Here is a 17,139-nt window from a genome sequence, read left to right as displayed (position 1 = left end):
ATGGGCAGAAAAGACCAATCTTCAGATTGAAACATAAAACAATAGCATTTACTAATAGGAAGAGAGTCGATCCGTTTTGTCCGGGACACAGTGAAGAATTGGCATGCCGCTGTTGAATTACAGCAGGATTGCTATGCAGCCTTCCTTGATCATTTGAATACCCACATCTGCTTTCTCCTTGCTGGCTTATATAATGAAGGAGAAAACAGAACAATCTTAAGTTGTCTTTTTTTTTGCACCCTCATTATCCAGATGAGATTGCCTGAATAGATATGACCAAGCTCTGCAAACTCATGAAATGAATAATGTCTCAGCTACGCTTGTAGCTGGGTCATATATTTCTGGTCATTAAAAGGTACACCCACAATAGACACTTTATTGCCTTTCTGAGATAAACATTTAATATTCCTTTACAAAAGCATTTAAAACAAAGACCTAGAATAAGACGGCTTGGAATTTTTAAGATGCCTCTTATCTTTTCTAGGTTATAAGTGACATCTAAATTTTGCCAAAGTTATTGACCAATTCTGCCAGCTAGTGTGACTATCAGGACTGGCTACCTAACTTGCAGGGCCTACACAAAATGAAAGTATGGATCCCCTTGTTTAAAACTGATGAAGAATCTCAAGACAGCAGCAGCAGAGCACTAAAGCAAGTGCGGGATCGTTGTGAGTGTGGGACCCTGTGGGGCTGCCCTGGTCACAGCCACATGGAGCCCAGGCTGTAACAGACTGGGTGCCTTAGCAACAGAGACTTATTTCTCACACTTCTGGAGGCTGAAGTCCACGATCAAGGTGTTGGCAGGGTCTCTTCAGTCGTCTCTCCTTGGCTTGCAGTGGCCACTTTCTCACTGTGTCCTCAGATGGCCCTTTCTCTGTGTGCACACATCCCTGATGTCTCTCTCTCTCTCTCTCTCCTTGTAAGGACACCAGTTTTATTGGATTAGGGCCCCACCTTCATGGCCTCATTTAAATAAACACCTCCTTAAAGGCCCTGTGCCCAAGTACAGTTACAGTGGGGGTTAGGCCTAAAGCATACAAGTTCTGAGGGGACTCAGTTTAGTGTATACACCTGCTAACTGCGGAGTTGTTTGTATAACCCTGGCTGAGTGGTTCACCCCAGCACAGCTGCAGTGTTTCCTTTGTCATGCCAAGCCTGAGTCGGTGATGCTTTCTGGGCTTTGAACAAGAGGAGGGGGTCATTGTGGCAAGCATAGGGCAGTTACGTCTGGCACGACCCTCCTGCAAAACCTCCTCGCAGGCTTACTAAAAGCAGCCACCGTTGGTAAGCATGGCAGAGCAAGCATGTCCAAGACCATGAGCTAAAGAATTTTGCTTTTTCCGTCCAATGTCTGCACCAGCTGAGCTGAACGACACAGTAGGTCCCGGATGAGTGGTCTCCGTTGCCACAAGGGAAACCCAGACCGTGTTAGAGGTAAAGGCACCGCCTCAGTGGCTGAGCGCGAAGCTGGGCCTTGATACACCAAAAGGATTTGGAGATACTGAAAGGACCAGCTGCCTTCATCAGGCAGGCAGATGGAATAAGTCAGAAACAGCCAGTACCGACAGTGAAATGCGCAGTGGGTGTTTATTAAGTGGCTGACACTGCGCTGAGAACTGTAATATGTTAATGTCACGTAATCCTCATAAAAACCCAACAAGGAGTAGTAAGTTGTTTTATCAAAGAAGACGGTGCTTGTGTAGACTGACCGAGATGATAAACGTAACAGGGCCTGGCCCGCGGTGGGTGTTCAGTGAATGGCGACCGGCAGACCTGTTAGGTGTGTCCTCAAACATCAGCATCAAGGACCCATCAGGCCAGCTGCCTTGCCGGCCGCACAGTGGGTGTACAGCATGTTTCCTTTTCTTCCCGCAGCTGCGATTCTAATTGCAAGGTCATCTCCTCCCTGGTTCATCGTGGACAGACCTTTTCTATTTTACATCCGACATAATCCTACAGGTGAGTGATTCTCCTCTCGTACTTGGTCACACACACTGTTAGGGTTCAGAAAGGTAGAGCGCCAGCGTGGTTCCGTCCGGCGGGGCTGCTTTTGATCTCTTTCCCATGCAAACACTTCAAATAATAGAACCACGCGCTTTGGTGAGAGAGGAAAATCAAGCTGTTTACAAAGTGTAGTGGAATCACTTAAACTAGGACAAGATTTTATGTTTGTGTGATTTTTTTAAAAAGATTTTATTTATTTATTTTTAGCGAGAGGGGAAGGGAGGGAGAAAAAGAGGGAGAGAAACATCAGTGTGTGGTTGCCTCTTGCACACCCTTGAATGGGGACCTGGCTTGCAACCCAGGCATGTGCCCTGACGGGGAATCGAACCGGTGACCCTTTGGTTCGCAGTCTGGCACTCAATCCACTGAGCCGCACCAGCCAGGGCTGTTTGATTTTATTTTTAACATACAGAGAGCTCTGCAACCTTTTGGGGCACTGTCAACATCTACTGATTGATTTTTTTTTTTTAAATAAGTGCTGTAGTTAAACTTTTTAAGAAGCCAGATGTCATTAATCTTTGTAAGTCCACTCTATAGTTATGCCTCGAGACCCGTCAATTCAATCGACCTTGGCCGTGTGAGTCATTCGTTCAAACTTCAGCTCCATCTGTAAGGATAACAGTAGTTCCTACCCCTTAGTCCAATTTTGAAGAATAAATAAGACTATCTTTGTGGAGAGGTTGGCTTCATATTGGTACAGAGTAGAAACGAATACACTGTGCTTTTTATTCTTTTTTAAATCAATAATATCAGCTACTTCCTTATCCTCTTGTCTCATTGCATTTTCAAAGTCATAATTAGTGTGCGCCAGAGCCAAACAGCGCACTGTGGGAGCCTCTAGCCACATGTGGCTCTTTCACTTTAACTTGTAATTACTTTCAATATAATTAAAATTTTAATTTCATAGTCACACTAGCCATATTTCAAGGGCTCACTAGCCACACGAGACCGGTGGCTACCCTGTTGGACCATGAAGATATAAACCATTTTCATCATGGCAGAAAGTCCTCTTGAGAGCCGTAGGTTAAACTCAGCCCAGGGACCTTCCCTTAAATTTGCCTTTCATCTCATTTTAAAAACTGCTTCTCATAGTTACACGTCGTCTCCCTTGGATTCCGCAGGTGCCTTCTTATTCATGGGGCAGATAAACAAACCGTGAGAAGCAGTGCAGAAGCAGCCGCGCAAAGCAAACCCGGCTTTGCTGTGAAGAGAGGATTCCTGGCCTACGTCTTTCATAGTTCTGTTACATGTTTTGTACATTACTTTCTTTTTCAAAACTAGTTCTTAAGAACGGGAGCTCCATGATGCAGGCATTTCTATTCCGGGACGTGTTCGAGGGGAAGGTATGGGCAGGACGGCTGGAACACCGGACTGAGAAATGAATAGAAAGGCTTCCACGTGCTTAAAAGATTCTTTAAACTACTGAGTGGTTACTTAGGTAACAAACCCTCTGGAGTATTTACTGTCAGTTCAAGATTTTCGTTTTGTTTTGTTTTATGTGTACGGCTTTGCGGAAGAAATTTAATCAGTGTGATGGGGGAGAAAAGACATTTTATGGTAACTTTTACATTTTTATGAAAAAAATATTATTCGCCTTTTTTAATTGTTATTTTTTTTGTCTCATCCAAAGTCTTGCGAGTAAGCAGTATTTGAGGGTAGAAATAGCGACCTCTCTAGCCTCTGTGTGTTTTCGATGTGTTGCTGTTGTCGTTTCATATAGTGCATGTATCCACTAAAAGTTTTAAAAACTAATGTCTTGCTAGACAAGGTTTGCTGTTGTGCAGTGTGCCTGTCGCTACTGGTCTGTACTCCTTGGATTTGCATTTTTGTATTTTGTACAAAGTAAAAATAAAGTGTTATGAGTAGTTAAAAAAATAACAAAAAACCTCTTTCTCTGCTATTTGAAAATACAGCACGAGACACAGCCTTTTAAAAAGACCTCAGCCTCTTCTAATAAACCTTTGCGGTTTGGTAAATGGCAGAAAGCCCAAAGACCCCCGGCTTTTTCTCCAAACCTGGCGATCCAGCCCCGTTCCCTGCTTCTCCCCTTCTCGGTTTATAGATCCCGACAGAGAAACAGCCATCTTGTTAAACCACCTCTAACCTCAGCTGCCTGTTTGTGCCACTCAGGTGAGGGCCAGGCATTATCAGCAAAAGTAGGGTTTTCGGAGCCAGTGCAGAAGGAGGTTGCCGTGGATCCATGCCCTTGGGAAATAGGAGTGAGCGGTGGGTGTGTCATTCTTGGGGACAGGCTGAAGGGTTTATTCTTTGAAATGACAAGATTTTCTTTTTCCAGAACTAATCACAATTATAATTTACCATTTTTTTCTTTGCCTATTTCCCCCCTCCTACTCAAGATTTGGGTGGTCTTATCTAAATCAGAATGGTTTAAAATATATTTTTTTCGATATGTAAAGACATTTTTTAATCCTCACCCAAGGATATGCTTATTGATTTTAGGAGGGGAGGGGGGACAGAGGGAAAGAGAGAGAGAGAGAGAAAGAGAGAGAGAGAGGTTGATCAGTTGCCTCCTGTACGAACCCTGACTAGGGACTGAACCCACAGCCTAGGTATGTGCCCTGACGGGGAATCAAACCTGCAACCTTTTCTGGTGTACACGACACAGCTCCAACCAACTGGGTCACCCAGCCATGACCTCTACTCATCGCTCTTTACATATTAAACACAATGTTGACCAGTCATGGAAAAACTCATGTTTTCAAGCCCCACGTTACTGACCAGTAACGAGTTGTTAACTTCTGTTGGCACTTGCCTTAGCTAATACAATTCTTAAAACTGAGAGTAGATACAGGATTTTGTAAAATATTTTATAAGTTGTTTCATTTTCATATTCAATTATGAAAAAATAGCTGGTGAGATGGGATAGCTTTTGTATAAAATTGTCAGTCAATGATGTATTCAAACATCACATTCTACACGCCACCAATTTGCTGTTCGTAATTCTTATTTGTCAAGTGGGCTGAACTTTCTCAAGTGGTTTGCTACCAAGCGTGGATACTTTGATCAACCATAAGAGAAGGGGGAAGGCAGGGCTTGTTTTCTTTATTTAAGATTAAATGTCAAACATTTATTTTGAAGGGTTTCCACAGACCATTGTACTCTAGCAAACATGCTGCTATAGTTATTAATGCCTTTTAGGGTTTTACTGGTTTTCTAGTTTTCTGATCCCATTCAGTTATGTTATTTTGAATAGTTTAAAATAGAAATAGTGTTATCAGTAATCCAAGAATTATGAACTCCAGTCATTCATTCATTCGTTCATTCATTCATTCATTAAAGTACCTTCTGGGTACCAAGTACCCAGGAGCAAAGGGACTTAGACATTGAACTTAATAAACTGGGGAGCAGAAGCCTGTTGGCTTCACAGGAAGCTACGGCTTTTTACACTCCAGGACACCACACTGCGCTTTGCCAAGGGGATTAACAGTCCTCTCTCCCCCAACCAGACTGTTGGGATCACAGGGGCAGGTCAGTCTAACTGGGAGATGTAAACCTATCAAAAGCCCGTGAAAGCCTGGGAAGTTGATTGGTTCTTTTGAAAAGACACCTAGTCCACCCCAAGCCCAAGCTAATATAAGGCCAGGGAAACAAAGAGCTCTTGCTTCCTCCCTCCCTCCCTCCCTCTCTCCCCCAGGTGCCCCACACTCGCCCCTGCACTTGTGTGTCCTCTCTCCATAGCCCCGCGGCCTTAGCAGCTGCACAGCCAGCAGCCATATGGACTCTGCCACCGGAGCACCTGGGAAAACAAGCTAAGCCACCTGGACGGGGACAGAGGCCACTTAGCAGCTGCCCGCGGCTCCAAAGGACTCAGCTTCCTTCCCAGACAAGAAAAACAACCGCAGGACTAAGAAGTGAGTCCTAGTGGCAGGTTGTCAGAACCCCCACGGGCATTAATCTAAGGATGGTCCACTGACTGTTGACTCGTCATCGTCGGCAGCCGTCCGTCTCGAGAGACGATGGTGTAGCTTCTTAAGAGTCTATCTGCACCGTCGAGAATGGCTGTGCAGTCCGACTCGGGAGTGACACGGTATCTGTCTCCTCCCGTGTTGAATCGACATCTTGCGATGAAGCTACAGAGCCTGGGCAGGGTGATATGGAGGGTCTGCTGTTGCCCATGCAGCAGACCCCCCCCTCTCTTCGCAGCTGAAGGATCCAAGGGAAAGACGGAGTCAATACGGCTTGGCTTCAGGTGCGCCGCAGGAGTTGCCGGTGTTGACTACAACGTCAAACCGCCTTAGGGACTCCGGCTCCGGATTTTCTGTCGGGGTTTACTCCCTTAGCCTTTCCCCTGAAGAGGTATGCCGCAAGGCAGCGGAGGTTTTTTGGAGTCAGAGTTTTCCTTCTCTGATGTGCCCTGACTGGAAGATCGAACCAGCGACACTTAGCTCGCAGGCCGACGCTCAATCCACTGAGCCAAACCAGCCAGGGTATGACTGTTGACTATATTTGTCTTATTAGCTATATTGTCTACTGATGAGTATCTCCTGGCCCTTTCCGACGCGGTTTCTCATGGGGGAGATGATAATATCCATAAATTACGTAGAGGAAGTGCCGTCAGGAAGTCAGGCAAACCCTCCTCTGACTAGAAATAACCTTCTCTGTCAGCGACCCCATGACTCCTCTCTTCTGCCAAAGTCATCAGATCACGGAGCTCTTCCTCAGCTGAAGGGGGAATAATTTAATGCTTTTTATTTTCTCAGTTTTCTCCCAGAGATTTTTCTTGAAACTCTTGAGTCTTCTGTTGCTAGTGAGCACTGACAGGCAGTCGGGCACATGAAAAGAGCAAACGAGGGTTATTGGAAAGCCCAGACAGTAGCTACGCCAAACAGCCCACTTTTTTTTCCTTTTTTTTTTTTTTTCAAGAGTATATGTGCTTGTGATTATAATTGTTGATGGCTTGAGTTTTCTCCTGGAAGAATTCTTAGTTTGCAAGACGGGACACGATCTAGCAGTCCTTCTTGGTGTTCTAGAGAGAACCCCGCCTTCCAAGGGCTTTGAGAGCCACCCCAAACTGGGGGACCCAAAGCTGTCGGTCCTAGGAGACAATGGGAGAGGGCGTTCCACACTGAGGCTTGGAGAGACAGCGCAGGAGGCAGCCGAGGGGGAAAGAGTGGGCTTAAGGACGCAGACGTGGGCAGCATGCTGCCAGCTGGGCGTGCTCCGTGGGCACCCTTGCCTGGCGGAAGTTGTGGGCTGGACCCCCGATGAGAGAAGGGGCCACATCTCGCTTTACAAGCTGTCAAGTTGGACACTAAGGCATCTTTAGCTCTGAAGTCAGTGCCTTTTCTTCCATCATCAAATAAGTAGGAGGGAATAAAAACAGCAAGAAGTGACAAAAAAAAAAAAAAAAAAAAAAAGGCTTTTAAATGTTTTACCTATGGAAGCCCTGCCATTTTCTGTCTTTCCAGTAAATATTTTAAGAGCTCTAACACGCAGACCTTAGCATCAGAGGTAAATTCTCCACTTTACACCCGAGGGAAGAGGTGAGCTCGCTCCTGCACACATATTTGCAGAATATTAGAGCTGTAAGGGGCCCAGAGAAGTCATGTTCCACTGTAACCATGCTCCTATACATACCACATCTCTTCTGCACAGGGAGAAAAGGCAGTGTCCAAATAATGGCCCTTTGCATACTTGTGATGTGGAATTCGAGCGCCATCTTGTGGCCAAAAAATATAACATGCGGAACACAATAAACAGCCCCTATTTTATCTCGGGGAGTTTCAGTTCTTAGTAATATAGTCCATTTTCTCATGATCGCATAAAACACTTTGAGAGTAATATTCCATATTTTATATATGCACATAATAAAAATTATGTACTGAAAAGAATAAGGTTTATGTATTGAGTCTGTAGACATCCATCTTACATTTTTGCCTAAGGAATTTTATTTGGTGCTAATATGAGTATCTTGGGCTTTGGGAACCAGCATGGGAAGACGTGAGCAAGGGTGTCAGAATTTCCACGTAAACAACTCTAATGTACTTCTCTGATGCCAAGTTCAAGTATCAGTACTTTTATATCCCACCAACTTCTATGGTCTTAACAGCTGCCTTCCTAACATGGATTTGACTTTAGTCAAAAACCCAGCCCTCCAAATGGTCGCTGCATGTTCCTGGTTCCACACCCGTTTATATCCTAGTAACCCACATGTGGCCCTTGCGCACCCATAAAACTTATGCAGGATTTATTCTCTTAGAGCAAATTAACTAGTCGTCCAGACTGGTTCCGAGTTTCCAGCTATTTCATATAGAACTGCAAAAGCATGCTAAGTTGTTTTCTGCATTCCAGCCCATTGTGTGCTCATGGGTGCTTTTAAAAAGTACAACTTAATTCAGGTTCAAAGAAGACTTTACTTAGAAATATGTTGAAATCACATTCTCCATAAGGAATTTGGATTTATCTGCAAGATAGCTTTTATGAACTAGAGCTAGCTTTGTTCCATATGGAAGTCAAAGCATTCAAGGATTAGAAGCTTGTATACCTAAGTAAGGGTGAGGATACTTCCTGCCCAACCTTGGAGGTGAAGGTCCTGCAAGCTGCCAGGAACAGAAATTTGGGATTGCATTATCAGCACTACTTATAGAGGAAGGAGGATTACTGAGTTTGCAACTTAATTCTTTTTTCTTTTAGAGCGGGGAAGGGAGGAAGAGAGGAAGAAAAACATCAATGTGCGGTTGCCTCTCACGCACCCCTAACTGGTGACCTAGCCTGCAACAGAGGCATATGCCCTGACTGGGAATCGAACCAGCGACCCTTTGACTCACAGACTGGCACTGAGACACACCAGCCAGGGCTGCAACTAAATTCTTTAAAAACCTTTGAAAAGAATGTTCACCTAACATAAAACGTGACTATTCTACCTAGAACCTGACGTTTTGCATATGCTGGGTAAGCAGTTGCAGGGCCTTTACCATCTTGGCTTCCTGGAAATGTTCTGTAATTTTCTCCCAGGTCAATGAGCTGCTTATCCGTTCACATTTACTTGTTGTGGGTCTGGTCCTCTGTCCCTGTGTCCAAAGACTATTAACTCTCCAAAGAAAGTGGAAAAATTCAGTTAATCTACCAATTCGACCAGCGACAGAATTCTCAAACCTCCCCCTCCCAAGTCTGTGTGAGCCGTGTGGTATCTGTAAACTCTCACAAATGACGTGAGTCCCACTTTCCTAACCAGTCTCAGGAAAGGCCCAAAGGTCCTTCATCTTCCTTGATAAAAAGATTTCCTGGCAAAAGTGCTATCGGTTTATACATTTCCCTCTTTCTGTTCTCAACTCCCAGTTCCACTTCTCTCGTTAACTCCTGGGCGTGAGGACTGGTAGACTGAAACTGAAAATCATTACTGTTGCAAAAAGTTAAAAAGAAATAAATCAAAAGGAATTTGCAGGAGGATTAATGAATTGAACACAAAGGACTAAAGAACCGGAAGGAAGACTCGTCCTCTCCTCAGTTAAATGTTACGGTAAAACACTGAGTGCTTGGTACATAGTAGCCACGATTATGGTTATGGAATATTAAGTTGATAAATACGTACTTTACTTTTTCATTAGCTGCATCAACACTTTAAGCTGCTTTTGATCTTCGTGTTTTCCTTTAAAAGCATAAAATGTATCTTTTCTGCCATTTTATAGAAATTGAATTAGAAAATGAATTAGTACAGATTTTTAAACCTAGAGAGAATCTAGAGATCATGTAAATACCTAATTGCTATAATACACGCCTTACATTTCTAGAAGTTAAATGTTAACATTACTATTTTAGCTAAAATTATATTAGAGGCAAAGTTCATTCACTTGGGTATATCAAATTAAACTACAAACAAAGAATAACTTTTTTATTGCTATTACAGTATAGTTCACATAAAACATACATTCAAACTATGATACTTCATGCTAGGATACAAAATACACTGAATTGTACAAATTATATACAGTAATAAAATCAAGAGCCTAGTAAAGTTTATTGGGAAAACATCAAAAAAGACAATGAATCAAAGATCTTGATTGAAACAAACACGTGCCCCGAGGAACACTTGTCTGATTTCAGGAACTCGGTATGAGAAATAAAGCATTGTGGACATTTTGAAAAACATCGGGCTCTGAACACCTTTGACCCTCGTCTCGGTGCTTTGTCACGATCCCAGGCTCCTGCCCCCGGGGCCGGCTAGCTGGCGGCGATGGTCTTCTGTGCTCCGAAAGCCCCTCCGGGCTGGGAATAGTCCCACGGCCGTCTGTTCTCGGTGAAGCCGTAGAGCTTCCTCAGGGCCACGCGGGCAGCTTCCTCCTCGGCGGCCAGCACCGTCTCCCCGGGCCCCTCCGCAATCAGCTTTCTGTCACTAGGGGGAAGCACAGCCCTCAAGTCAGCCTCGCCCTGGGAGTCTTATTTTGGCCCCATTACCCACCGGGGGTGACAGAAACGTGGCACCACGTTTTCCTTCTACCAGCGGCGGTACACGTGAGCTGCTGACCAAAGGTGCTTACGGGACAGAGCAGCAAGAGCGTCTTTTCGGTTTGCTTTGCATTTTAATGAAAACGGAAGGTGAAACTTTACGCCACCACCCACTTCTCCCTTGTGATGGTTTCCACTGCTTTCAGAGCTCTAGAGCCCCATGTCACATGAAGATCAGAAAAATACTTACCCGAATTCTTAGTTATCTTATATATTCACTGTTTGCAGTTAACACGCGGCGTACCTGGGAATTTAAATGCCTTTTAGAAATGACGCGAATTCCCGCCGCCTGTACGCAACGTGTTAACGCTTGAATCCGCCTGAATTCAATCTGGGGCAGGCCGGCTGTTCACTAAGAAAACTAAAAAGGTCTGGTACGGTGTGGATTAGGGTTAAATCTGTAAAACTTGAGTCAAAACTTTTTTTTTCCCTACAGAAATACTTAGGTTAACATATATGCCGTGAAATTCTATAGTAATAGTTGGTTATTAAAAGCTCCTATTAGCATGAAAAGGGTGAAGGGATTAAGCAGTACAAATTGGCAGTCACAAAACGGTCACGGGATGTAAAGTACCGTGTGAGGCACAATAATATTGGAACAAGTCCGTGCGGGGTCACGTGGGTACTTGAAATATCAGAGGGTCACTCTGTCAGTTATATAACTGTCTAACCACGATGCTGTACACCCGAAACCAATATGAAATACTGAATGTCAACTGTCATTGAAAAATAAATTTTAAAACGAAAAACATTCAGAGGGAATAAAAAAGATGTGACTAGCAAGCCAAAGGATTGTTCGCCTCTTCCTGAGAACGACCGGCAGGAAAAGAGCAGTACGTTAAGAATCACGGGAACGAGATTTTTAAAAATCTTTTCATGCAATTAGAGGCTATACTAAACATTTGTGAGAAGTCATATTTTAAGGTTTCTAAATAAGGCTAAAAAGTTAAGGTTAAAATCTTACTAACCAGTATAAGCCAACAAAATGCACAGGCAAAGCTGTGGTGCTCCCAGACTGCCTGGTAAGTCTAGATTCAGGAGCTGAAATGTTCCTTTTCTTCAATTCTTCCACCAGTAGCCCCATGGGGTTGACTAGCTTCCAAATCTCAAAGAGTTCTTTTCCAGTGAGCTGAGTAATTAAGAAGTCCTGCATATAAAAATACAATTTATACTTTTAAATTAGTGTAAAGAAAATAAAGACTATAATTCAAATTGCAATTTTAACAGAAATTAAAAACTTATGGGAAATAAAAGAAAAAAAGCACTATTCCTTTGCATGCCCATAGTTTTCTTGTATGAATTTTATTACAATAATCATATTTGAAGGTAAACTCCTATCTCATAATTTAGAAATAGATATATTTTTTCATTTTTAAAGATTTTATTTACTTTTTAGAAAGACGGGAAGGGAGGAAGAAGGAGAGGGAGAGAAACATCAGTGTGCGAGAGATACATCGATCAGCTGCCTCTTGTGTGCCCCAGCTGGAGACCTGGCCCACAACCCAGGCATGTGCCCTGACCAGGAATTGAACCGGCGACCTTTTGGTCTACAGGCCGGGACTCAATCCACTGAGCTACACCGGCCAGGGCTAGAAATCTATTATTATCAGTAAGAAACATATTTTTAAAAAGTTTAATTAATGAACAAACAATAATAACTTCTGGCAAAAACTCTTGTAAAGAGGCACTAAGGGCCTTCCCGATATTACTACTTCATTGTGCAAGTTCATGATTTTAAAAAGTCATTGAAATAATAACGTCACGATTTTGGCGGCTGGGAAGCTGGGGAAATCGCAGCCAGGTTGAGGAAGTGAGAGCTCATTGTCCTCCCAGACCTTTGACCCCACCCCCACCCTACTGCCAGACACCTCAATAAAATGCTTTGATTCCATGCCCCCCCCAACAACAGTTAAGTTCACATTAACTGCCTTTTAAAAGTGTTTATGACTTGATATACTTTCAATTAAAAAAACTGAGGAACAAATTATGAACATTCAAAGCAAAATCCGTTTTGGCAATAAATTACATTGTATAGGAAATATGGGAACAAACATTAATTTCACGATACACTGTTAACAAACAAAGTGTATAACAGGATGGGTAAATGGGAGCAGATGGGAGAAATAAAAAAAAATATTTCTTAGTTCATGAAACAGAGTCAATTTCATTACAATAGTTCCCCAGCTTAGTTAATAAAAAATATTTACAAGGCCACTCTCAGTTGGGGGTTTTGAATCTTTCAATGTGCAGAGACAGAACGCTTATGAGACATACATGAGTATTCACCGGCACAGGAAGTCACCGGATTATTATTTGCCATGTAGAATAACCAATGGTAGGGTAAGGAAAATAATTCCAACGCCTAAGATCTTCACAGGACTAAAGAAAGAACTCACTGGGATGATTACCTGTGCCTCCTGATCTTTCCCCTTGGCTCCTGACCTTATTACTTTATTACCAGACCTCAGCAGGGTGGGGATGCTGAATAGCCCCATCTCATCTCCCCAGAACAGGGAGGCAGTGCGAAGAAATGCTGTTTCTAAAGCGCACAGTGGACCAGGGAGAGCTCCCATTTAGAACTCCTCCTGGTGCTTCTGCACTAGCCTTGCCGAGGCCCTGGAACACACACTCCTCAGAAGGTACAGTGCTTTTTTAAAAAAATGGAAATCGAGGGAGGACCTGTGAAAATCCCTTTAGGAAAAGCTATTTAATTCCGAGAGGGGAAGGTAGAGGAGGCTTTCCTTTCCACCTCCAGCCGAGAGGCCCTGACAGCGACCACTGGCCTCTGACCTGGGAGAGGGGCGTCCAGTCACCTGGCAGCGAACACACATTCCTGGCTCAAAGGCAGAGGCTGGCAGAAGCTGCCTGCAGTAGTGGGCAGAAGTCTGCAGCCAGGGTCTCAGGTATAAAAATCCCAAAGACCTGATGTGGAACTCACAGAGGGATGCCATTTTTAGAGAAATCTTCCCAGGCAGCCAGAAGCTGAGAAGGACAAGGGCAGCCCGCACCATGTCAGGGGCTCGTCCGGAAGGTTCCAGCCGGGGACTCAAGGCCCATTAGAGTCTGTGTTAAACATCAACCAGGCTCAGAAAGCACTACAGTAACTTAAAGTTGTCAAGCCAAGTAAAAATCTGTTCTCCTCTCTCCTTTCCCTGAGCTCCCACTCCAGAGGGGTCAGTTAACGTACCTGCTTCCCCACGGCGGACCTATCACAGGCCTTAGCTGACGGAAGAGGACAGGTTTCCCCTATGAACGAAGCCTGAGTGTTGGTAAATGCAAATATCCTTCTCTATGAAAATGATCAAACTCAGTATCAAAACTAAATGGACAGATTCCAACAGCAAGGGATGCTGGTTTAAAAGACCCAGCATGCAAATGTCTGATCAAGACTGCAAGTGATAGTGTGGACTTTTCATTATGTAAGAGTAACCAAAAACATGTTTTTCACCCAATGCAGAGGACAAAAATTCTCCCAGGTAATAACTTCTAAAAGGACAGTGGGAGTCGAATCATACGAATTACGTTTCACTTTGATTAGCTACAAGAAGTTAGGTGTACGTCACAGGAACCCAGAAATCCAAGATTTTACCGCTTTCGGTTCCGAAGCACATAGGCCCTCCAATGGTTCCTTTGGTTTCATCCCTTACTACACAGCTACTGGGCATCTGGTATGTAGGCACCATTCCCGGACCTAAGGATGTAGAACTAAAAACATGGCTTGCTGTCCTTACAAACTCACAAGCCAGCATTTAATATTCGCTCCTGGTGAGGACCTCAGTGAGAGATAACTGGAATAATTCGCATACTTCCATAAAAAAGCTTTAGGTCTCTCTCCGTTTGGGTAGCAAGGAAATTTCACACACAAACCTTCCAAGGCACAGAAATGAATGACAAAGAGGTTAATTTTTCTTTCTCCACCTCCAATCTGCCCGGGGAATGTGCCATTAATAACGACCTACCCGGATGAAAAGCGCAGCCCTGCCAGGTCCGCTGCTCTGCAGCAGGGCCCCAATCACGGCAAAGAACGTCCGCCGTAAGACGGGCGGGGGGACTGGAAATTCTGCACTCAGCGTTAACTGCTCCACCGCCAAGTTTCTAGCCACGTGGCACGTGACTTCCTCGCCAGTGAGAAAGTCAACAAGGCTTTGCACGCCTTCCGTGGGCAAGTCTGGGAATGCGTCCTCAAGAAATTGGGTGAGGCAAGTTTGTGAAAAAGATGACCCTTGTTCAGATAGTTCTTGATTATCTTCAATATTCAGAAGAACAGCTTCTTTCTCTATTCCAAGTTTTTGGCGTTTGGCCTCCTCACTTTTAATATAGCAGCTATTAACAAACGCAGTTTTGAGAAGATCTAAGGAAAAGGTTTCCTGTAACCGATGTCCAAACGCTTGTACTTCAGCATGGTAATCCCAGTTGGGCTTCTCGGAACTGAAAATGTACAACAGAAGACAGTTAACAGAGAGTAAACGAAACAACAAGATGTTACTATGGTGCAAAATTTTTCATTGTGCTGCAATGTTGTTAATTTTATAAAGAAAATTTTAAAAGGTTTTCATTTTAATGCCAGGCTTTGATTTTCTAAAAGTTAAAATTGAAGTCAGATGATTACTTGTTCTTTGCTAGATACACTGTTGGATTATGTTTCCCTCTGAGCCAATCGCTACAGGAAAGTGCTCTTAACCATGCAGCTACACCTAACACCTAGATGTGAAATACAAATTATAATTGCACAGGTTCAAGCCATAAACAATAAATACATTGTATTCATCTTACATTTCATTGCTTTAAGTTTTGAAAACATCCATTTAAATTAGCAATTACGAAGTAGGTAAAAAGTTCATAATCATTCCCAAGAATGACTAAAAGGTCTTTTTAAAAAGAAAGACAATAAACCTCAAATCAAACTTTTAAGTAAAAAAGGGCAGCGAAGTATAAAGATCTGAGTTGTAAATAATAAAATGTATACGGAATCCATAAATGTCTTCCAACCATAAAAGCCTAAAATGATTAACCTCACAATAACCCAAGAACTGTGAATTAAAAAGAATGATTAGGAATAGAACCTAATATTTGTTTTCGAACAGGATAGGAATATGAACAAGCACATTCCTACTGGTAGATGTATAAATGGATTAACTGCGGGGTGGGGGCCATATTAAAGGAGCTATCGAAATTTCATGCTAAGTCTCCAAAGGAGAAATAACGTGAAAGCTATTCGCTGTTCCGTGGGTTGCAACAGCAATACCACGGAGCTCAAATGCCCGTAAGTGGAGCCGGAAGAGAGGGAAGCGCATCTGCTCGCACTGCCACGACGACCGTCAGACACACTAGGAGGCAAAGATGCAAGAGCTCGCGGCATAGCGGGATCTGATCTGGACCCACGAAGACCTGCGCCTCTTCCGACCGGACCTTCTATTACTGAAACAAGATTAATTCGGGCAAACACCTACACCTGAAATGTTTCCCTTTTACCCTAGACAGTGCGCTTGTGGCGGAATACACTTAATTCGTTTCTTCCTCTAAACTGGGATGCTGTGGAGTGTTCTCCTCTCTGTCATCGCAATGGACGGGCTTCTAAATGGGGGTTCCGAGGCGTCGGGGCGGCCCCGCGCTCGGCGCGCGGCACGGATCCGTTCTCTTCGGCTCAGTCCACGCGTCCTTGTCACACGGTGTCTACATCGCCAGCCTCCTAGGCGCGACACAGGCGCGCAACAGCGATGAACGACCGTCCCCGCCGTCGGGCCCGAGCCGAGCGGGAGATCCCGGCTTCCCGACAGCCACCCTGACCCCTTCCCGGGGAGGCCCCTACCGGCGGACGGGCGGCGGCGGGTTCCGGAGCAGGCGCCAGCGCTCCAACTCCTTCTGGAAGCGGAAGGCGGCGCGGAAGTCCTTCACGCCCCGAGCTGGCGGCGCTGGAGCGGGGACGGCCGTTGCCAGGAGGCCGCGAGGGCCCCGCAACAACAGCCTGAGCATCCCGGAGGCCATGGCAGGGGAGAAGGCCAGGGAGGGCGGAAGGAAAAACGCCGGACCGGTGTCGCGGTAACACGGTCCCCTCGGAATTGGGGCGCTGAGCGAGGCTGGGGCGGGGCCCGCGCTCGGCGGGGGGCGCGGCTGCGGTTGCGTGCTACTGCGCGTGCGCGAGCGCTGGTCTCTGCCGACCCGGGGAGCGCTCTTGGGTGAGCAGCGCGGGGGGGGGGGGGGGCATTCGGATCCAGAAATTGATGAAACAGGGTGCTTCACCTTGTCGATTCTTACCTTGTTTCTTCCTTTCTCGTTAAAGCAAAACAAAAAATTTGTTTTATGTTCAGTTTAAAGAAAACACGAGTTCTCAAAAAAAAAAAAGAAAGAAGATATTTCTCAGCAACATATACTTAGTCCTAGTTCCAGATTATATTTGCCACTACTTGAGCAAATATGTGTTTGGTCTCTCTCCAAAAACTTTACTTTCAGGAGCCCTGGACTAAGAGATGCTAACTTAGCCAAAATTTAAATTTTTAGTTTAAAACAACTTTTATAAAAACAATAAAAAAAAATAAAGAATAAAAGAGGATGGGGAAAAACACATCAACCCAAGAACAGTGGATGTATGTGTCTTTTTAAAAACAATCTTCCACTCTTTAGCCATATCATGATATCGCTGTCCTACCAAACTGTTAATATAACTTTTTA

At 44.3% G+C, this 17,139-nt stretch overlaps 2 protein-coding genes across 2 annotated transcripts in view; one reads left to right on the top strand and one right to left on the bottom strand.

Moving 5' to 3' along the window:
- SERPINE2 (serpin family E member 2) overlaps positions 1–3,876 on the top strand; it is a 58,406-nt gene extending 54,530 nt beyond the window's left edge. The window contains exons 8-9 of the mRNA XM_090284658.1: positions 1,876–1,959; positions 3,126–3,876. Of these exons, the coding sequence (XP_090140784.1) occupies positions 1,876–1,959; positions 3,126–3,163 (122 nt within the window). The 3' untranslated portion in view covers positions 3,164–3,876. The remainder of the gene's footprint in view (positions 1–1,875; positions 1,960–3,125) is intronic.
- Positions 3,877–9,958: 6,082 nt separating this feature from the next.
- MRPL44 (mitochondrial ribosomal protein L44) lies at positions 9,959–16,508 on the bottom strand. The gene is made up of 4 exons (XM_090284647.1): positions 16,280–16,508; positions 14,430–14,898; positions 11,439–11,617; positions 9,959–10,357 (listed from the first exon to the last, which is right to left on the bottom strand). Exons 1-4 carry the CDS (start codon positions 16,453–16,455, stop codon positions 10,186–10,188), a joined length of 996 nt encoding a protein of 331 aa, XP_090140773.1. The 5' UTR covers positions 16,456–16,508; the 3' UTR covers positions 9,959–10,185.
- Between the last annotated feature and the right edge of the window lie 631 nt (positions 16,509–17,139).

This window comes from Furipterus horrens, unplaced genomic scaffold (assembly GCF_987537825.1).
Source record: "Furipterus horrens unplaced genomic scaffold, mFurHor1.1.pri manual_scaffold_1, whole genome shotgun sequence".
In the NCBI taxonomy this organism is placed as follows: Eukaryota; Metazoa; Chordata; class Mammalia; order Chiroptera; family Furipteridae; genus Furipterus; species Furipterus horrens.
This window is presented reverse-complemented; position numbering and strand designations above follow the sequence as displayed.